At 40.9% G+C, this 22906-nt stretch overlaps 2 protein-coding genes across 6 annotated transcripts in view; one reads left to right on the top strand and one right to left on the bottom strand.

The window, feature by feature from the left end:
* The first annotated feature begins 990 nt into the window (after nt 1-990).
* Nucleotides 991-3970, top strand: SEC61G (SEC61 translocon subunit gamma). 4 transcript variants are annotated; one of them, XM_063405793.1, is made up of 5 exons: nt 1108-1124; nt 1636-1755; nt 1840-1939; nt 2915-3017; nt 3865-3970. In XM_063405793.1, the coding sequence occupies exons 3-5, from the start codon at nt 1846-1848 to the stop codon at nt 3872-3874; spliced, it is 207 nt and encodes a 68-aa protein (XP_063261863.1). In that variant the 5' UTR covers nt 1108-1124; nt 1636-1755; nt 1840-1845; the 3' UTR covers nt 3875-3970. The 4 variants fall into 4 exon arrangements, with proteins under 4 accessions (XP_063261854.1, XP_063261863.1, XP_063261871.1 ...); XM_063405801.1 differs by having other exon boundaries at nt 1109-1124; nt 1636-1751; XM_063405784.1 differs by lacking the exon at nt 1636-1755 and having other exon boundaries at nt 991-1124.
* Nucleotides 3971-4115: 145 nt separating this feature from the next.
* Nucleotides 4116-22906, bottom strand: part of TPK1 (thiamin pyrophosphokinase 1) — a 299636-nt gene continuing 280845 nt past the window's right edge. For both annotated transcript variants that reach the window (XM_063405764.1, XM_063405754.1), the window contains one exon: nt 4116-5566. In XM_063405764.1, coding sequence (XP_063261834.1) covers nt 5448-5566 — 119 coding nt within the window. In that variant the 3' untranslated portion in view covers nt 4116-5447. The remainder of the gene's footprint in view (nt 5567-22906) is intronic.

Here is a 22906-nt window from a genome sequence, read left to right on the forward strand (position 1 = left end):
GCTGCAGAGGCCTCACAGTCTGATGAATCATTAATAAGCTTTGGGTACTAAATATAAACTCAAAGGTGGAGTCAACTAGGAACAGAGCTCTAGAGCAAAATCAATAACATCAAAAGCAAAGTAAGGATAAAAAAAGTAAATCCATTTTGTCTTTGTTCTTCCTTTATCTGTTACAAGATGAAGCAGCAGGGAAGTGCTCCCTTTAAGCGATGACAGCCTCTTTTCCCCCTCATGCAAGGCAGTGTCCTACGCTACACCTGTGGTGCTGAAATGTACGGAGCTTTCCCACCTTTGAGCACTGCACACTTTCTACACAAGAAAAATCTTGTGCTTCCAAAGGTGATGGACTCCCTTAGCCACAATGGCTCCAGCATTCCTGAAAACTAGTAGGTCTCTGGCTCTGGGCAATCAGCCTGAACAAGTTTTACACTGGGTTGGTGTGGGGTTGTTTTTGTTTTGTTGTGGGTTTTTTTTTTTTTTTTTTTTTTTTTTTTTTTTTTTTTTTTTTTTTTTGTCATTCCTTCACCCAACAGCATTTGTTACAGGCATATTCGGAGAATCAGGTAGGAAAAGACCTCTGAGATCATTGAATCCAACCTATGCCCTAACACCATCTTGACAACTATTCCATAGCACTGAGTGCCACGTCCAGTGTTTCGTCAAACACCTCCAGGGGCACCTCAACCAGCTCCCTGGGCAGCCCGTTCCAATATCTAATCACCCCTTCTGTGAGGAAATTCCTCCTGATGTCCAACCTAAACCTCCCCCGGCGCATCTTGAGACTACGTCCTCTCATCCTTGTCCCTGTTTGCTTGGGAGAACAGTGGCACCTTCTTCTCTTTACTTCCCGCTAGGACGCTGTGGGATCCCAAGGCTCCAAGGGCACGGACAGCAATCCCTCTGCTAGCGGCCTCAGAGGCGCTGCCCGGCCGGACCGGCCCTCTCGGCTGCGCCCGGCCCCGCCGCCGGGGCGGGAGGGGCCACGGGCCCCGGAAACCGGAAGGGGAAAAGAATCCCAGTAAAACCCCGCCCCCGAAAAGCTCATTTTCCACCCGAAAGCCGCCCCGCCCGCCTCCGTGACGTCCCGCGTCCGCCGCTCAGTGCGACGTGTCCCTCGGCCGGCGGTGAGGGCGGCTCGGGGGGCCCGGGTGTGCCCCGGCCCCGGGAGACGGGGATCAGGGATCCGGGATGGGGGCTGGGCGGAGGGGATTGGGACGGGGCCAGGGATGGGGATTGCAGGGACTGCGGCAGGCAGGGGGCCCTCGGCCGGAGCGAGGGGAAGGGAGCCGCTGGGGACGGGAGAGGGGCCGGCATCGTGCCGGGAGCCTCCTGCCAGGGAGTCCGTGTGGATTAATGGGAGCAGATCGCTCCGGCGGTGTCCTGCGTGCGGCGGCGGTGCCGGCGCTCGCCTGCTCCCAGAGTAAGGCTTGGCCGCAGCATTGGCTCCGTGATCATCATCCCTGGCAGCTTCTGGCGTGGGGGTCTCCTCAAACCGGCGACTTCTGTCTATTTAGACGCCTTTGGTGGTCCCAGAAACGCGGCGTAGGACATAAGCTGAAAGCTAATCTGTGATGGAGCTGTTTTCCTTTTCTGGGCTGAAAGGCACAATTTTCCTTTTTTTTTTTTCTTTTGCAGTCAGAAATAGGCTCTCATGTTTGTTTACTGAAACAGTGTCTTAATTTCCCTCAAAGTGGAAGTATCTGAGGTTGGAATATGACACTTTGGGTTACCTTAAGCCTTTAACAAATTTTGTAGGTAACTGCTACTTCTATAATTAAAAAATTCTGGGTTTCAGTGTAAATGTGGAACCATCAATGCTAAATGTGCCTGTCTTTGCAGGCAGTCATGGATCAGGTAATGCAGTTCGTGGAACCCAGCCGTCAGTTTGTGAAAGACTCCATACGACTTGTTAAGAGATGCACCAAACCTGACAGGAAAGGTAAAGCACACAATAAACCAGAACACAATCCTTATTTCAACTTGTATCTTAGCACACATTGTTCCACACGTTACTTCTGTTGATTTGTTTGCTGTGGATGTTTTTCACCTGCCAATATGAGATTTAAACTTGAGCTTTAGTTGTCTAAGTGTCAATGTGTTTACGGTTCTGGCTATAACAAACTTGAGCGTGTTGTTATTTGATACATATGTAGGCGTGTGAGTGGTACAGAGATTGATCTTAGGAGAGAGGTTAAGTAGCTGAAATTCAGTGCTCCACAGTTGTCAGTCATTGCCTGATCGGGACAGGAACAATTTCATTGCTGGGAATGTGGTACAGGAGGTTTAGGACTAGAGAGGCCCAGAGAGAAGCTGTAACTAAAACCAGAATAAAAATGGTTACATTGAAGGTTACAGTGCTTTATTCACGTGCTCAGGGTGAACAGGTCTGTGATGTAAGTTTGCTCTTAGGATCCCTGAGGAACTTCATTCCTTGTTCGGTTTCTGAGGGGCTGTTGACCTTCCCATGGTCGCTGTCCTAAAGTAACAGAAAATACCCCAAGTACTCAATTTTTGTGGGGTCTTACAGTGCTGTCCTCCTGTGACAGAGATAAATACATACCATTTTCCATGCCCTATTAGAGATTACTTCCAGGGCTTGTAGGGATGTAAATGAAACATAATGGGATAAATGTTCTATGAATTGTCTTTGTGGGTATTTTTGATTCGGCTTATTTAAAAAAGATTGTGATCAACCATTCTTTGTGGAAATCTACATCTTCTCTCTGAAAATCTCATCTCTCTTCTGAAAAAGTGGATTTGTTTCTCAGCATCTCTGCAGATTTTGAAGTGTTTCCACTGTTAATAGACTTCTATAGTTAATACAGTAAAGAGACATTTCTCTTTTGGTCACTGCAGTGCACGTCTGTATGCCATACATGAGATTTCCTGACAAATTCTTTTTTGTTTTTTGCAGAATTCCAGAAGATTGCCATGGCAACAGCAATAGGCTTTGCAATAATGGGATTTATTGGTTTCTTTGTCAAATTGATCCATATCCCAATCAACAATATAATTGTGTAAGTGAATAAGGCCTTCAATTTCACTAAACTTTTACCTGTTCAGTTTTAACCAGAGGGCATTAGTGAGCCCTACAGGCCCCATTTTGTTTTAGTGGCTGTGCAGTTCACATGTTAGTGTACTATGGCAAGTATTACTTGATTCAAAGGACTTTATGAACAGTGTTAATGAACTTCATGTTAATTAAGCATGCTGCAAAGCATTAGATCCATAGTTCTTAAGGTTTTTCCTGAGTATTCTGCTTCAAAAATGAACATCAGATATTTTGATTTCCAGTTCCTCAGTGTATGTTTGACATTTACCTTATTTGGATCTTATATACTCGTATAGTTTCCAGTTCGTAATTTGGGTATCCAGAATAAAAGGATGGATGGTAAGGTAAAGAAAACTGAGTGGGTGTGCCATAGGATGACAGGCACAGAAGGAAGTTTGTCTTGTTTCACTTACCGAGTGTTAGGTATGTTTGAAACACTGTTTTATGTGTAACTGCATCCTGTAAAATCCCTTTTGGAATGAATGTTACATCATGAAAAAATTTAAACATCAAGTTGACTGGCACCATGGTAGTGCAATATTAACAGTGCCAGTTAAAACCCCTCATATTCTCTGGAGCTGATGTGATTCCCTTTCCAGCACTGGAAGAGGTTAAACACCATTCTGTGTCCATGATGTGTGACTTCCTTATACCTGTAAGAGTGGTCATCTAGGCAATGAGTATTTAAAAATGGGAGATGAGCTGTAATGGTTGTCCTAAGCAGGCAGGGGAGGGAGGATAAGTAAGACTTTAGGTGGGATCACTTGATCACACTTCATTAGTTGAAACTGATCACTTTGTTCTCTCAACAGAGGTGGCTGAATATTCATCGTGAAGATGACAGTTGTGACACCTGCTGCAGTGATTTCACAGCTTTAATTTGTTTGATATTAAACAAGCTCAGTTTGGGTTTTCAAACATTCTTGTCATCTTATTTCTTTTATAAAGTGTATATAATCATACCCCCTACTTTTTGGGGGGGGATAGTAGTTGTGTTTTTCTTTTTCTGTTTGGTTTTTTTTTTTTTTTTTTTTTTTTTTTTGCTACTTCTTTTAACCGTATTAGAATCATTCAGGTGGGAAGGAAGCTTGGAAGATCTCTAGTCCAATGTTCTGCTTGAAGCTGGGTCAGTGTTGGATTCTGATGAGTTTGCCTAAGGTTTTCTCCAGTCAAATACTGAAAGCTTCCAAGGGGGACAGCTGTATGACCTGTCTTCAGGAGCTGTTTACAAAGCAGTAAATTAAGCTTTGGAACAGCATTGTTCCAGCAAAAGCAGACTGCAAGAAAACAGCATTTCTGTATCCTTTCACATGGTATTGTAAAAGTAGATGGGAATTCCTGTCACTAATTTCTGGAATCACCATAATTATCAGTAATTCCTTTCTGCATTTGGAAGTCATGCTAGGTCATGGTATGTATATGACAGGAAAAAACCCCAAAGAAACCAACAAATTGCGTTACCAGTCCTTATTCTGATGGCATAATTTAAAACCTCAAACCCAACTGATAATTGAGATGTACTATTTTAGGATAATTTAGTTTAATTTAGAGACACTAAACAGTCCTTCAGCAAATCCACAACTTGCTCGCGCTGTTGGTTAGGATATAAACCCATTTTGGATCCTGTTCTGTACTTAGAATCATAAAGGCCCCAGCAGGTTGACCTGGAAGTTTCCATTACTTTAAATAATTGCCTATTTTGATTTTAACAACTAAGCTTGCAAAAACTCTGTAGATGCAATGCTCTTCCTCCTCAGATTGAGACTAAGACATTTAATTCACTTCAGAAATCTTACTGTAAACATTTGGTATTTGCAGAAGGTACAATGTTCTGTTCTAGAGTCTAAACAGACTTTAAAAGCACTTAATTCTGGGAGATCTGATACTGGTATTACAGCATCTTCAGTACACTAATTTGCTTCCTAAGTAGTAAACTTCAATTATTCTTGAGAAATCTTCACCAGCACCTACGTATGTTACAAACCAGGACAGAAAAATGAGATTAGTAATTTTAGTGCTATTACCTTGTAATACAGTTATACTATGTGCAACTGGGTACTGTATTTCCTTTTAGCAGGAGGAGAAAAATAGTTTATTGGAATGAAATACTTTGTACCTGAACTAACCAGATAAGCAGCAGCAGTTTCCTTACATTCATTTTGGTTTGTGGTTGTACTGAGTGGCTGCTCATGCATCTTCTGATTAAGTAATGTGATTTACCAGAATGAAGTCCTCTATTACTGCAAGTAATTTTGATTCAATCTCAAGTGACTTATTTCAGACTTGTTTTTCATTCAATACAGAAAATCAGTGCCTGCTTATATCTTGCAACAGCTTTACTGTCTTAATTCAGTGAAATTTTGTGTCAGATCAGAAAAGGCAGCTGTAGCTGATCTTATCTCTTGATAGCCATTGTCCACAGCAAAGGTTTGTCTGTCTCAATGGTCACAATCCCAGAGTTGTCATAAGTGTTGGAAGTACTGACGAGTGTTCCAAATTTCAGCACCTGGTTAGCTGTGAAAAGCAAAGAAGAGATTGAGTGATTTCATTGGGATCAGTTCAAGTACTAGTACTAGAAAAGATACTTAAAGTAAAACAAAAAGGATCTTACTGTAGTTCCAAACTTGGCATTTGCTTTAGTTCAGCAACAAACCTATTATCTTTTAAAACATGAACAGTTCTAGAGCGAAGTTAAAAGTAATAGTATTTAACAATTTTGAATTCAGGGACTGGCATCTTTTCTTCTAGTTCATGTGAGGTAGGTGTTGGTGTACATTAGAAACCAAGTGGCACTACTGTAACAAATGCAGATTAAGTTCTAGCTTTCATTTCTTCCCTTTTTGAGACATCATCATTTGCATGTTGCAAACATACCAGCTTCCTCAAAGGCACTCTAGAACTACTCAGTTCTTTGTAGTCCTTGCTCACAGAAAGGTCCAGAGTAAAAACACTAACAGTATTATTTGCTTTAGCCTGTAAAACAAGCCAAATGCCAGCTCTTACCCACTAGCACCTCAGAAAAACACATGCATGGAGCATACGAGAGCTGCAGCTGGGGAGGATTGTTCTGGAAGATCAGCAAGTCTGTGTGACCTATCAGAACTGCCAAATCATGCATTGATACCTAAGTGAAAATCCTCTGGGTTTGCTATGAAGTGACCCACTGCAAAGGAAGATCTCCCTGAGGTCAAAAGGAGTGCAGAACTTAGTAAACTATTCTGTGATTTGCACAGGAGACACATTTTCCAGCGTTGGATATCAGCGCTGGCTATAGTAAACACTGGGGTGTAGTGCATTACCAGAATGCATGTTACCCTGTCCACCCCTTGCTGGAAGCTGCACAGGAGGAACTGATCTTGCCAGGCTCTATGGCTTTAAAAGGAAGGGCATTGGGACAAAAGCCCGGACATGGAGCTCAGCATCTCTTCTGCCAAATTTGTGCTTGCTGCTTCTTATTCCTGCTCCTATGCTTGTTATTAGATTGAAGTGAACTGAAGAGGAGGTTTCAGCTGCTAGCTGAATTTGTTGGAACGAGAGACTAACACCCAAGTTTCACTACTGCAAATGGAAGAGTCCTACCATTTCAAGTACAGGATCTGGGAGCATAACTGCAATGCAGTGCAGAAATCCAGCAAAGAGAAAAGAAAAAAACCCCAGTACTACTGCACTAGCTCAATTGTGTACCTAAAATAAAGGTGCTAGATTCTGTCAGGATGCTTTTGGACACACAACAGTAGCAGGCAGGCTCCTAGACAAATGCCAGGATGAATGAGTTTTGGTGTTTGCCTTCGGGAGACACAGCAGAAGTCACAGGGGCTGTGTCTTGCCAAAAAACACAGATTTCACTGCAGGTCATTTAATACTGAGGTAACTCATGGGTAGAGTTCCCTGAGTAAAAATAATCCCAAAATACTGTGTTAAGTGCTGTGGCCAAGCTATGAATGTTTCCAGTCAGTTTTAAGTAGCAAAGAAGCTTAAATCCTTTAAAACATTTGCTGACACACAAATTACCTTATTTTGGTTACTATATATTGAAACTTGAAGGGGGTGGGGAGGAAGAACTTTGTTGATGAACTGCTGTATAAACCCACTCATTTAGTATCATTTATTGCTTCTTGCTCAAGACTCAGAATAATACTTAATGTTTCACAGCTTTGCGTATAAAATAATGGCTCTGCAGAAGGCAAGAATTAACAACAACATGGCAGCTTAATGAAACAAAATCTAAAGCAGTCTTTCTTAGTGCATAAAATCAAGTGAAAACGAGAGCCTTTTCCCCCCCTAGCAATAGAAAATTCTTGCCCACTAGATGGAGCCTTTAATCTTTCTCTATCAGGTTTTCTGCTGGGCAAGAATCACAGTATGAAATGTTGAAATGAAAAAATGCAAAAACTATGAAACAGTACTGCTGATTCATGTGGCCCAAACAGACCAATTCCAAGCACTTGATTTCACAACCAGACAATATTTCAACTAACATAATTAAAAAGGCACATTTTCCATTCAATAAATGAACAGTAATTCATGTGAAAACCTAGGTTTGAGCTGGTAAAGGAAAAAAGAGGATGTGCAAACCTACTGCTGCTAGGCAAGCTTCCTGCTGTGTCATGCCTTCTGATGGAAGTTTATAAGGTCAAAGAAGTGGTAAGTTTTATCAATTCACACCTGATCCATTCCCTTTTCTTGGAATGAATTTCAGCCTTATTTGTTAAGTCCTAGCAAGAACTTATGTCTTGGGGGAAAAAACCCCAACCTATTACAACACCCGTTTTCGCTATGGAGATTACTTTTCAAGATACACATTCCAAAGAAGTCCACCTTTTTTTTTCCTACTGTTTACTATTTACAGTTTTGCTATAATTGTGTACTAAATCAAATTTAATAAAGATTTCCACACTGCCATTAAAAAAAAAACCTCCAAATCTCAAAACCCCTGGTAATTCTATACTTTCCTAATTAAAAGAAATCTTATTTTGGATCACTGGAAGCTTTCTTTTTGACCAATAATAGTCTCTTGTTTTTTGTGAGAACTTTAAAGAATTGATTTGGTTAAATCCGTAAGTGATTAACTGAAATGCCCCCCAGGATTAGAAGTTTGTTTTAGTGCTCTGGTTCCAATCAAACTGTGGTCACTGGTAATGGATTGGTTAAGAAAAGATTCATAAGAAAAATACCCAGCTCCTCCATCATAGCTATATTTTCCTTTTCATTATTTTCCATCTATCAAGCCAGCAAGGACTTCAATATGAAAAGCAAATGCTGTTCTTGCCTTTTTTTGGAGGGGGAGGAAAAACCCCACCAGTATCACCCCCTCACCCCTCCCCAAACTCCCCACCCAACAAAATCTATCATGAGACAATTTTTATGGTGTGCCTTATGTTCTTATCAGTAACAAATTTCTGCCTGATGGATGGCAGCAACCACTGTCCAATGGATTGCAGCATACCACTTAGACCTCAACACAGGCATGGAGAGGACTGACTTTGATGAGGTAGTGGAGGAACGTTTCTCTAGCACTTTTTGTTTTGTTTAGATGGTGTTTCAATCTGCCACGGTTTGAGAATGTTGGACGTAATTTAAGAGAAGAAAACTGAGGGCATGTAGGTGAGCTTCCCAAGGGAGCATAATCACAAAAATCATTACTTCTTAGACATCTGTTCTGCTGACCAAATTACACGACCAAAGATATCTCTGTAACCACAAGACTGGCAATTTCCACAGTTTTATTGCTCTTACTCTGATAATTTAAAAAATATATATACAAATCCTAGCATGCCATATGAAAAATGTTAATCTCAGAGGTAAAATTTTGAATATTCATGAATCTGATGGATGCAAGAAAAACATTTGGAAATGTTAACAGAACACACCCTATAGGTAATTAGGTTACATAAATAACCAAAAACTCTAAACCTAAAAATTTATTTTAAAATCTCATCCTATTTATACTTCTACCACAGAGAGAATATTTTTTCTCTGTAGAGAGATATTTTTGAGTGGCTGGTACTGAAAATTAGTTATTTTTGCAAGCAAGTTATAAACCTTGCTTGTAATCCTTGTGCTGCTGGCTTTCAGCCTGGAAACTCAGAAATAGTGTGGCCTAGTTATAACTAGATTGGAGGTCATCATGTCAAAGTGCTGCAAAAGCACTCTCATCATCAGGTAATTCCTCTTAATGATTGTATTAATGATCTAGACTTATAAACATAATTTCTATGTTCCATTTTACTATGTAGGACACTTATAGTTCAGCCCAAAGAAGAGAGCTTATCTATCTAAAAATATGTATCAATCAAGGTTTCATGTACATCTTATAAACTGCACTTAAGGAGTGCTTGAGGGAGGCACGTACAGAGAAAAACTTCACCCTAAACTTGTCATATATGGCAAAACCAAATCGTGTTAGGGTCTCACTACTGTTACCACAAATGACTAAGGACAAAATACTGTCATGTTAAGAGTGTCCCACACAAGACACTGCGATACTTATGCTATGCTTCCTTTTCTCAAGTGTGTCTCAATTACTTCCTGAAATATGTAAAGTCATGCCTTGCTGGTTTCCACCACTGAAAATAGAAACAAGGAAAGGAATACAACCAGATTGCCACTTCTGGCATGGATGTGGGGAATATTAAAATGATTAATTACTAATTAAAAGCCATATTATAGTGAATGTAATCCTCTTCCCCCATGGCAAATGCTGCATCAAAACGACAGAAAATTAAGATCAATAAGCTGAAACACAAGCTAAAGTGAAATATTGAATCACCTTTTGGTATCTGATTACAGTGTATCTGGAGAGGATTTCCCTGAAGTTCTGTGTTAGGAGCAAAAATCTGCATTTAAATGGAGATACATTAGTAATGCATGAGCTAGTACTTTGCAGGTCACTCTGTGTCTGCAGAACAGCAGCATTAATTTTGCTACTTAAAAATAAAAATCCTAAGTAGTTTGTAGACTGATTTTCCTTTCATTCCTCCTTGTGGTTAGGCTGACTTCACTGGAGTTAATCTTGATTTACACTGACGGATACAAAGGAAAAATTGGGTGCTTGATCTCTTTGCAGTGGGAACTGCAAAACTGGAAGTTGCAAATAACAGTAATTTACAATAAGACATGAACTATTTTCAATAGTAATACAACAGAAGTACCATAAAGGCTTGCTGAGTCTGCTGGGAGGGGCTGACTAGCCTGGTAGTCAGATCCCCTCAGGGCCAAGGGGAGTTTTGAATAAGCAGAAATTGCATTGAGCATTTTTTATAACTATTGTAACTTTGGGTACCTGGTTTTGTGGCACAGAACAATGGTTTTATAATCTCAATGCATTCATACAAGCAGACTTACGAAAGCATTGAGAGGGTATGGGAAGAAGGGAGGCCAGCAGGCAGGGCCAGGTTGCTTTTCCACTGGTTCAGGTGCTGGCAAAGACTCTTGGCCAGGGCTCTGCAGCACAGGCTGCCTGGCCTCACACTGGGGGAATTTAGGAGGTTACAACAAAAGCTTAAAAGCTGTCAAAGCTTCACAATTTCATTTAAAAAGAGAAAAAAATATATTAACATATTAACAGAACCATGTGTTCTACCCTGGATAGAAACCACCCATGTTGAGAGAGCCTTCAGAAATGCAAATGAATGCTATGAGTTTTCAAATTTATTTCCAGCACACATTTTTTTCCACATATTTTTTCCAGCTTTGTAATGGTGGTACTGTAAGAATAGCTCAAAGTCTTCCTGTCCCATCACCTGCTTAGTGGCAATTTAAAATGATAATCTGATAAAAATGATGCTAAGAAAGACTGCTTTCTACACTAAGGTCTCTGCTACTACTGCTTCACCAAGATCAACAAGAATCATTAACTATACAGTGTTCCTACAGCTATTAGCAGCATTTTAGCACTACCAACAACATGTACTTCTGTGTTCAAAATCACTTTGGCTTAAAAATCACTTGAACTTAATTAAAGGGGCTTGGAAAGTTAGACAAGGAAACTCTACATACTGTTTTCAGTAGTGCCTTTCTGGTCTAAATGTGATAAAGTTTTAACAGAAGTGATCTAGCAAAAACAAAGTAAGTCAGGGAAATAGCTCTCTGTAAGACTCTTTCACTAACCTAAAGGCAAAGCCAGGCTACAAAGTAATTTTAAGAACTGAGTTTAGCCAGTAAGGAGTAGGGTGTTTACTTAATTTTTGATGCTTTCCACTAAGTTTGTATAATGTTTCTCAAACTACTTACAACTCTGAGGTGCTGTACAGGTGACAGGTACTATTAATAACAGTGTTAGAGCACTGAAGAAACAGCTGCAGAAATAAAACCTAGCTTCAGTTTGACAGTCACTGCTGTAGAGATTTTGCATATAAACTAGACAAAATAACTGTTGCTATTTTGGTCTGTCTCTACTTCATGTTGTGAGATGAAGAACCCTATTCTCATGAGAAAAAGGGCAAGAGTAATACTGAGATGCATCAGCTAATGAATTGTCTTACTGCTAACTTGTCCGTAAGACACCTCAGAGCACACCTCATCCTATTACGCTGTCATCTTTAGAGGCATTACTTCGTCACACAAAGCTGAGGATGGCAATCTGGTGCAACACTGAAACCTGAGATTAGCTAAAAACAATGGTGTTCTGTCACAGCATTTAGGGCTGAAGCTCTGGTTTGACATGACAGCAAAGAACATTAAAATACTTGCTATTTTAAAAGCTGCTACACTGTCAAGTTGATATGATGCATGTAGCAGTGAAATATACTGAATTTGTTAGAAAAAGCTATCCAAATGATCCTAGCAATTGACCACAGACAGTGCTGCAGAAAGGAGTGAAATTCCCCCTACATTCTTCATGACTGGACTGTTGGAGACAAGGAAGAGAGATGGAAGAGGAAGGAGAGGGAATCTTTTCCTCACCTAAATCTCAGGGCTAGGTGACTACGTCCATGTACTCAGGATTCCAACAACATAGCACCAAAAAGTGTTTCAACACAACTGGATCCAGGACTGATCAAGATCAACAATTCACCTCCAGCTACAGTAGTTTTCCAGCACTTCATATAAAAATTAAAAAAAAACCCCTCTCTCACAACCTCCTATATATTCTTCAACAGGTTTTAAAATGTGATATTAATGTTAATGATACAATGTTAATGATTTTTCTATTCTTTGGACTCCTGATAAATCCTGTCACATTTAGATTACTATATTTTCAAGAAGAAGCAGAAAAAGAGGATTTTAAAAGATGTTCATAATACAAGTTTTTCAGCTTCTGTATGCATACTGTTGTTCCCATAATTTGCAAAATTGTGCAGACAAAATGATTATTTCTCTATCAATCAAACTGGGCCTGTAGGTGAAATATTGGTATATGGATATTTGCTCAGTAAATACCTACACATGTTGGGTAAAATGGGGATCTCATTCAATCCCTGCATGGAGGAGAACAGCAGCAATGCCATAAATATTTCACAACAGTCTTGGCCAACTGCTTACATTGCCTACCATTGTGTAGGAAGAGTCCCCAACAGCAAGTCTCCCAAGAATTTAGCACTTCTCTGCTTTCTATGATGGGGATATGATTTTCCTAAGGGAGTTGATCTAAAGCCAGTTCCTACCCAGCCCTGAAAAACAAATTCAAGTAGGCTGCCTTCTTACTGCTGCTGCCAGCACTAGCTCACCACCATATCCAGAGTCCAATGACCACCATTCTCTGTCTCCCTGTGCTGCTGGTGGGGATGAGGTGGAGCCCAAGAAGGAGGGAGGGGCAGGGGGAACAGTCTTTTTGAGATGTATTTTACTTCTCAATATCCTGCTCTGATTTTTTTAGTAATAAACTAAATCAATATCCCCAAGTTCAGTCTGTTTTGCCCATGATGGTAATCAGTGAGTCTTATCTCTTGGTCCTTGCCTCATCTGATGAACCTTTCACTATTATTTTCTCTCCCCTGTCCAGTTTTGGATGGGAGTCATAGAGGGGCTTTAGTGGGCAGGGTCCACTAAATCCAGCAGGGTCAACCCACCACAGAGGGGTCCAACACACTGCACATTTAAACCCTTCCCCTGCCAAGTCCAGCCCCACCAGAACTGACCTAGTTCACAGCTACTCCATTGAGACTCCTGGGTGGCTCCCAGGAGCCCCACGCTCTCTTAACCACCAAGAGTGGTTAAGAAGCTGCCAGACCAGAGAGACTATTGAACTGTGCCAGAATGGTGGATGTGGTGCTCAAAGAGCTCCTCTGACCACAGGGAAGCAGACAGCTGCCTTCACCTCTGAGCAATGGTCAAGGTGCAAAATATGATATGTGCCCTGCCACACTGAACCCCAGGACAGCTGTTTGCATTATGACCTGCTCAGGGCAAGGGCATCGCCAGGCTTGAAAGCAAGCTGCAGCCCCTCTGAGCTGCTAGCACCAATAACAAACTTCAATCACATTAAATCCCTGACAAACAATTTTATTATGCAAGCTTTAACAGCGAATGGCAGCATTATCTAACAGAGTTTTATGTAAATACGGTATTACATTTATGCACAAAATGGAGAGAACAAACTGGAATATTCATCCTTATGTATAAAAGGCACCATTAATAAAGCAGCTGTGCTTTTGTCTAAAACATTTCTCTGGAAGGGGGTAATTATTATTTAAAAAACCCCACACTGATCTGCTTCTGACAGCTCACAAGGTACATGTTCATCTACTTGCTCTCCCTGACGGCTGATCTATTCTAGGCACACATAACTACCTAATAAAGACTATTATACTTCTGATAGAAAAGTAATTCCATTTATCTTTACCCTTCCTAGCAGCACTGCTTTCTTTCAGTGTTGGGGTGGGGTGCTGTATGAGGTTTCTAAAATGTGGTTATTTTCACCCCTACTATGGCTGTGCATTACTTAGAATTTTAGATTGCTCTGCTTTCTTGAGAAAAACAATTAGACACAGATAGTATCACCCTGAGGATGAAGCGAAAGCAATTATTTCTGTTACAAAATGTCCCCCTAAATCTGCATTTGAACAACTAAACTTTTTGATTTTTAATTTTATTACTTTGTCTTCCTGTTAACAAATAATTAATATGATTACTAACACCCTGTGTACCTCTAACGTCTACACGATTTCAATTACAAAGCTATTGCTGCTGCTTATCAATTCTATTCCATTTATCTTCAAACTTGCATCTTAAACTTAAAACATTTGTTGACATTCATGGAACTGTGGCTCCTCCAAACTTGCTCACTGGAGTCCAGCACTGTTTATGTGTTGCAAGCCTTGAGACAGAACACGAGATTCAACAGGAGATTGCGAAATACACTGGTTTTGGTTCAGAGGCACTCAATTGGATTAGATGGCTCTCCAAAAAATAAAGGATTGCTTTTGGAACAGTGCTGCCCATTGCATCTTTCAATCTCCCTTCTTTCTAAGCTTTAAAGTCAGCTTTTCAGAAAAAAAATATTCACCAAAAATGTAACTTAAAACACAGAACTGTCCATTTTAGCTAGTATTACCCACTTCTTCCACTTTGCCCAGCATTAGGGCCCTTTGCTTCATGAAGGCCACGGGAGGGATATCTGCCATGTACATGAATCAGTAAGTCATTGAATATGGCTCATTTAATGTTCCTGACTGTTTGCTTTTACAGTGAATTTTTTTGGGATGCAAGGTTAAGATTTGTTATCAATGCTGCTGAATACAAACAGCTCCTATATAATGTTTGTCCCAAAATGAAAAAGGGATTTTTCATTAGAGGCAAGTCCTAAGTCTCATTGACTATCAAAAACATCATTCAAGTGGAAAACTCACTACTGAGAATCTGTTAGCTGGCTGTGCACTCTCTAAAAAATCTGATTGATTTCCAGTAATGATTTCCAATATGAATAGTGCTCTTCATATTGGTGTGCTTCCTCCTCCTGATCTGAACAGGCTTTTTAGCCCTGCCCCCCACCCTCTTCTCCCCTCTGCAAACTGGCTCAGCTACTCATCCTTTACATTCAGAAACATGCCATGCACTTCCAGCCCTCCTGCAAGGATTCAGTGCCTTGGGGGATCTTTTCTTTGGCTTCTTCTTCTCTAGGGAGGAGTGCCTCAGCAGGGCTGTAGCAAGCTTTCTGCCTGGGCTGAGAGGAAGGAAAGGCTTCTGCATTAATCATACTGCTGTGTCAGGCACTGCCCAGGCCTAGGTGGTGTAAGCCCTTGGACCTAAAATGCAGAGGCCAAACGCACCACTAAATTAATGTAGTGCTACGTGGTGCAGTCAGAGACATTAAAGCTTTAAGGGTGCAATTGATTATATGTGGCTCAACTTTCAAACACACTGGTCAAGATGGATTGCAACAGTCACGCCATGGCACAGTGATGCATGTCAGCAGGCTCTCAGTTTTACTGTACAGAGGACTTGACATTGGCTTTTAACTTCCCAATAAACCACCCTAACACACTGCAAGAAGTGGGAGGGAAAAGGAACTACAAATCCAACAGTCACATGTAAAACAAAAGACTACACCAACTACACTACAGCTTGTCTGCTGTCAACAGCACTTGGTGTTAAAAGAACATGATGGCTGCAATTGCCAGGAAAGGAAATACCTCCTCAAACAGCCTATTTTTTTAGGCTCACAGAGCTTCAACGTAGATCTGTCTTTAGTCTAGAATGTTCCTTACCTTACCTGAAATTACTGTCATCTTCAAACATTTGTAATTCCTCACTAATTATCAGTGTCTGGGCGGTAATGTGGGAGAAACATCCCTAACTTCAACAGCTAAGAAAGCTTCCTTTCTGAATTATATTTTGAACTCAAAATCGAAGTGGTGAGACACTGGAACAGGTTGCCTAGAGAAGCTGTGGATGCCCCATCCCTGGAAATGTTCAAGGTCAGGTTGGATGGGGTTTTTAGCAACCTGGACTAATGGGAGGTGTCCCTGCCCACAGCACTGGGGTTGAAACTAGATGAACTTTAAGGTCTCTTCCAAACCTAACTGTTCTATGAGTCTATGAAGTTTGATTGTATCTTATTTGACATTGCTTTTGCCATCCTGACCATTTGTTGTACTCAATTTTCCACTCTTTGTTTTTTTTTTTTGTAGTCATTTCAAAAAAACAATATGACACCTAGCAAAATTTCATTGACATAAACTATTTCACTGATTGTTTAAAATCACTAGATGTGAAATACTTTTTTATTTTGCAGATGTGGAAAATTTTGCTGAAAGCAAAATTATCTCAGGGGAAAAGCAAACTTTAAATTACTATTACAAACTTCTGTTAGTTCTAGAAACCGTGCTAACAGCTGAAATTCCTCTTAAGCTGACATCTTCCTTAAAAGTATTGAAAAGGATAGAAAAAACAGCACTTCTTTGCTGTACTATTCTAAACATCCTACAACACCCCAAAACCACTCCATCTCTGATGTCTATGGGATTGCAAAGTAAACAGGAATACCAAAGAACATAGTGATGTATCTGATGATTAATCCTCAGATATTTCAACCAGAGTAAACACTTTGTAAGTTTCAAGAAGTCTCACAGCAAGTGAGACTTACAGCTCTATTCCACCTCTTGGAAGATGTGAATATAGACACATATTCTTCCTAATATCACAATTTTAGAAGTATATTGTTACGTATCAGTACAAGACATCCAGTGACAAGGAAGAACCCTGGTGTAACCCTGAGATAACCCTCAGAACCCAGAGGTGTCTTGTGCAAGCTGTGAACCCAGGTCTGAACAGGTACATCTACTTCGTAATTTAAGGCATGGCCACCTATCAAAAGCTGTGTCTGTTCCAGAACAGGCACCACTGCTCTTCTAGAAACAGGCAGGCTTGTTTCAAGACCATCAAAATAGTATCACATGCGTGCCCACTACAAGGCAGCCGTCATGAGACCAAGGGAAGCACTTAACCGTGAAGCCCAAAATCAGGAAGAAAGTCTGATAAGAGCTTAGAGCTCACTGGAGAGTGGGTGTAGAAAACACCAAGTTAAACACCAACATTTCCAGGAAAGCTCTGTGCAGAACAGATGTTGATGAGCCTTGCAGCACTGAGGTCAGGACACAGCAAGAGGTTTGTCACATCACATGCAAGAGAGGAACCTGGATGATACAGATTTTGAAGGGCTCATTTATAGGTACTTAAGCATAAAAGAGACCAATAAAGTATCATGTTTAAAAGCTGTGAGCAAAAATGTAGTTATACAACTTCTGATATCACTGGCAGCCAGAGAGATAAATCTCTGCTGCTCTGAAAGGGTATCCATAAATAGCCACAGCTTTCTCCAAAAAAGCAGTGGACCTTTAAGGAGGGCCAGAATACTGCAGGAAGTTCTTACTCAATTATACTTGAAGTCAGTCAGCCATGAAGGATGCCTTACACAAGTCTCACACAAAAACTATACTGGAAATGGACTGAGAGGTTTGAAAGCAATGCTTCAGAACAGAAAAGTCCCTCAAATCTATCATTTTGGGAGAGGGAAGGAAAACTACCGAAGATGTAACAGTAGAAAAAACATGCCTTGGAAAGCTTGCCCTGCTGTAGCTGTCTAAACTCACCAAGTGCAGCTTGCTGCCTAACCTCTGTTAAGTAGATTTGCTCCCTCTTTTGAATCATGGACTTGAGAAGTCAGGGGATGCTGAACGCAACACTGTAATTTGTAGAACACAGAATGGACACCATCACTGATGCAGTGCAATGAGCCATTCCCCCCTCCCCACTGTGATTAATGGTGTGGACAGGAGGTCTGCTGGCCGGGCTCACACACCACTCTGGCCCTGGAGGCATGGCCTATATAGAGCACTGTGCAAAGGCTTGCATGAGAGATTGGCAGGCAGAGGCAGCTCTGGGAGCCTTTGTTATTGTCCGGTTTACTCTTTCCTGAGCTCCTCCAGCTTGCACAATCTGTGTAGCCTCTGGGAAGGCAGCTTTAGAATTGGCTTACTTGATGGAAAAAGCTGTCCTTCTTGATGCATATGATGCAAAGTAATGTGACAATGATTGACAGCTAGAGGAGAAGAGGAGAGGAAAATTAAGTTGGGTATTGTGTGAAGAAGCAGAAGGGAGAAGGCAAAAAAGAATTCCTCATTACCACAGGACATGTATAGTGGGGGAGATAAGAGTTTTTGGGTTTTATAATAATAATCATTATCAAAGTCATTTAAGTTGACATAAATTTATGATGATATAAATAGTAAGCCAGTGATTACTGGATGTTTTTCTTCAAAACTTAATCTTCCCCAAACAGAAAATAATTAATAAGTGTAGGAGGCTGACAGTGTACTCCCCTTCACATTTGTGAACAGGCCCCAGGGTCCAGTCCTATCTGCACTTCCCCTGATACACTGTGCTCCTCATGTATACATTTCAGGTGAGTCAGAATTGCCTGCCAGCTTCTCTTTTCCTTCTGCCTTACACTGTGAAGTCAGTTGCAATTTTTAGTGAATGATGCAATTACATTGCAATGTACCAGGCAAAAGTGCACTGATGCTTTAGTGCTTTTTGAGTTTGGGTCTGAAAACAGAAGGAAAGGCTGTAATTGATTCCATCAGCATTGGTTTTTTTGTATTGAAACAAAAGTGAAAACCCACAGAAACTTCCTTCCACTAGAAAAAATGAACTCAAAACGTGGAGTCTCTCACTTTTTTGCTTTAGGAGATGGTACACACCCAAGAGACATCCCATCTTAGTCTATATCTTAGTTTATCTTCAGCAGACTGTTAGGTTCTGGACCACTGGCATGGAAAGCTGAAATCTTGTGGGAAAAGAAAAAGGGAGGAGCAGAAATTATAACAATTTGAAGGCACTTGTGGCAAAACTAGAGATAGCAATATATATTGAAGAGGAAAGGACTTATCTGAACAACTTCCAACTGGCTCTTATTCTTAGTTATGAGTAAAAAGACCCTTTTCCAGAGCTCCAGAAGGCATGCTAGGAATCGCTATTCACTGCTGCTATTTGGAAGGTTTTACAAGTGTCTCATAAGAATATGCCATGCTTGCATGTAGCCTAAGGGAACTCCCATCTTTATTAAACGGGTTATGCTGTAGCTTTCCTCCTGCTGCATATATGCAAGCAACTCAGCACAACAAAGTCATAGGAGATAAGGTTAGGAAATTACATGCACAGTAGTCTGTCAGTCAATACAGAAACCTTTTCTTCCAGAACAAAAACAAATGGTCTGAGGTTTTTTTGTTTAAATCCCAATCTTCTACAGTTACTAATATCAGTCCACATGCCACAGCACACTCACTTTGATGTAGCATTAATAAAAGTAGTATTTTAACAAGTTCTGCATGCAACCATAATGCACTAAAACAGCAAAACACTTCCTCAAAATCTCTTAATTGCTAAGGGGACTAATTTCAGCATCTATCCCTCTGAAAATCCTAGAACCCAAGCCTCTGTAATCCAGGGTCATCTCTGCAAAAGATCTGCAGGTCAAGATGGGTCATGACAGGTCAAATTTAGAATATATTTCCTGCTTTGAAAACACCTGGTAGGTCTCTCTATTATTCCTGAGGGGTATGGGGTTCAAATTGTACAAATCTTCAGGCCAGTTGAGTACATTCACTACCATGTTCAGGGACAACAGCAACTGCAAAACACATGCACACATCTTTAGGGTAATTTTGTATCTAATTTGGACCTTATCTACTCAGTCCACTTCACTGTTTCTTTCTCCAAGCTGCAATTCACGGAGGAACTAAATCATTTGTTTAACCTAAGACCCTGACACACTGTTATCACAGAAACCTCAGTGCTCAGCTGTACTGAATTGAAGTCCAAAGAACTCCCTTTAAAACTTCTGACCATATAATGTGACAGAAAAAAGACAGAGAACTTTGCAATCTCTCACAGTAACACATGGACCTTGCAGTGTTTTTTAATTCTCGCTATAAAAAGCTTTCTTTATATTTTGTCATGCACATAGAACTCCAAAACCAAAACACCTTAGCTAGGAAAGCTCTAGTGTTCAAAAACTACTCAGTCTTGGGAGATTCTTCATTTTTGTTGCAATTACGTTGTGAAGGAGGAAAGTTTCTTAACTTGTCACATCAAACCAAAATTGGGTTGATCTGACCCTAGTGACAATGAGCTGATTCTAGGAACACATGAAAAGTCCCTTGCTACTTTTCAAGAAATGGTTCAAGTGACAGTTTCTTTTCCCTGATTTCTCAAACAAATACCCCTTTTCTACCCATCTGCTGCTAAAATGCGAGATGTATGCATAGAAATTCATCCTGTGAAGTGTTCAAGACATTCTGATGGCCACAATTTATCAACATAAATTACTGTACTTCACAGCAATGCTCCTGTCATAAGAAAACACCATGTGCCCTAAATTGTCTGCTGCCCTCTCCAATAATCAGCCTGCTTTTTAAGATCTAGAGATTTGCTGATAAAAGACACCTCAGTGCACACAGCGACAAAAAAAATTGAATTTCATACACATCACTGGAAATATCCACACACTGCTCTATTAATCTTTAGATTGGGGTCATTTTTCTCTTGAGATATGGTAACAGATTGTTTCAAGAGAAAATGGGGAAGAGCACCCAGACAGGGGCCTGCTGAATACTAAGCAAGTTTGCCTCCTTCCATCTTGGTCTAAAACACATCTAATGGCCAAAGCTGCTATTTATGCTGTACCAACTAACACTGATGCAGAAGGAGCACAGGATCTTCACTGTCATCAGTCTGCCCCTGCATCTCCTCAAACACCCTGTGCTGTAAGACCCAGCACGGCTCCTCTTCTCTCCCTGATCACCACACGTTTTGCTGGTTCCAGCATCATCACTCACCTGCCCAAGAGCTCCTGAAATCTCATACACAATCTGCTTTGTGGTTCTTTTATTTTTTTTTTTTTCCTCTGGGAATCAAAACCTACTCTCTTCTGCAAAAGCACTCTGACCCCCTGTCTTTTCTCCTGTGGAGATTCAGTCTCTAAGTTACAGCATACAGAAAAGTCTTTCTCTACCTCATTCCTCAATCCCTCTGGATGAGTCTCTGCATGGTATCAGACCTCGAGCCCCATATTCAATGTTCTTTTGTTTCAGGACATTTGAAATTGCATGAGGAAAAACATATATAAAAGTGCCTGGGAGTAAATAATGAAGGGAAGTGGCCTCATGTTCTTCAGTGCCTCTGCCAGTCTTGATTTTTACAGCATTCTCCCCATGTGTGAAAATTGTGATTACCAGCAGCATAGGAAATGCCCACCAATGTATTTAGAGGAACACTTCTCCATCTATAAAACAGAAATCAGTGGAGTGTCCTTTGTGCAAATGAGAGAATCACAAAACAGTGTGAGTTGGAAGGGCCCCAGATGGATCAAGTCCAACTCTTAACTGAATGGCTCATGTAGGGATTGAGTCCATGACTTTGGCATTAATTGCATCATGCTTGCACCAAATGACCAAGAGCAAGGGTGTTGTGCCTTTGCTCCTGAGGGTACAGTCCTATATCCTAGGGAGATCCCTGCTGGATTCCTTCTCTCAGTTTCATTCTGAAGCCAAGGAGATGCTCCACCAGGGCGGCAGAAAAGCACATACACTCCTACTCAGCTGAACTGCCTGTGGGGCTGTGCTAAAGGCATAAACTAAAGCAGTGCCAGGCTGCTGTGTGGAATGCTGGCATCCAGCCTGCCTCCTGAGTGCTCAGGAACTCTTGCACAGGGAAGGACAATTCAGTGGTTTAATGACACCACTGCTTGGCATCTCTGCAGCTCCTCTGGTATGTTTGCACCTCCAGGGAGTCTCAAAATGAAGCTCTTCTGATGTACTTCTGTCAGCTCATGGTAGCCTCAAGACACCTCCTCCTGTGTAACACAGAATGCACTGGCCATGCGGGGGTTAAAGGGTTCTCTTTGGATTTTCACTGCATCTTCCTCCTTCTAAGAAATCAATGTAAAGTTTTCTGTTATTGCCCATGCAAGTTTCCCAGGACACACACAGCTTTTAAGTGATGAATTAATGTCTTTAAATTTTAAGGCTCTGCATTATCAGCTAGGAAAATCTATGAAAAGGGTGGACACATTTTGACTTTTTTGAGACAATGCAGACTGGATTTTATTGAGAGAGAAGAAAGGTATTTCTATGAGGAGCAAGCTGAAGTATTACCAGGTAGGTCCATATATAGTGGGACTGTACAACACCACCCATTTCTAATATACTCTCTAATGGTCCTGCTCTGTTTCAGTCTTGAACCCCTAAATGTCACTTGTCCTGTAAGAGACTGTTACAGACCCTCACTGATATCAATGACATCTGCTTCACACAGCCAGCAAGCCCCAAAATCATGAGATGGAGCATTAGAAGGGGAGATTCTCTCCTTATACTTCATCACAGACAATGAGAACTTCTGCCTCTCCACACTCTGAGAACATCATCTCAATTTCACAGCAAGGATGACTTGCTCACTCTTGCTGGTTCTTGCTGTTTAGATACTTCACACCTTATTTTGTATAACCTTCCATGGCTTGTGCCAGTCTCGTAATTTTATGGAGGGAAAAGAACTTTGCTTCTTGGGAGAAGCTGCACAAATGAATAATTGAAGTCCACACTGTAAGCACCTTGCAAAAATAGACACTGAGAAAGAGCCAACACATATTGGTCCTACCTGGATGTTAAACCAAAGGCAAAGCAGTTTTTGGCTCACAGCAGTGGTGTTGAGTGTCTGCACACAACGCTTTGAGCATCAATTCTGAAAGGTTTTTTTACACTAAGTAGGTCACAATTTTTGTTCCCAAGTCACTGTGCACAGAGAAAGAAAAAATCACTGGGGCATCCAGTGGCATTATGGGGGAATAGGATGAAGGTAAAACGACAGTGCTTATTTCTTCATTAAAGCAAAGCATCTGCCACTTTGTTAATATTCCAG

This window comes from Prinia subflava, chromosome 1 (genome assembly GCF_021018805.1).
Source record: "Prinia subflava isolate CZ2003 ecotype Zambia chromosome 1, Cam_Psub_1.2, whole genome shotgun sequence".
Classification (NCBI taxonomy): domain Eukaryota; kingdom Metazoa; phylum Chordata; class Aves; order Passeriformes; family Cisticolidae; genus Prinia; species Prinia subflava.

What these genes read in the sequence shown, in the direction of transcription:
- SEC61G (XM_063405777.1), top strand. Translation starts at nt 1,822, where the DNA reads ATGTGCCTGTCTTTGCAGGCAGTCATGGATCAGGTAATGCAGTTCGTG. An exon ending in CACCAAACCTGACAGGAAAG is followed by an intron (nt 1,940 to 2,914) that starts GTAAAGCACACA and finishes TGTTTTTTGCAG; the next exon opens with AATTCCAGAAGATTGCCATG.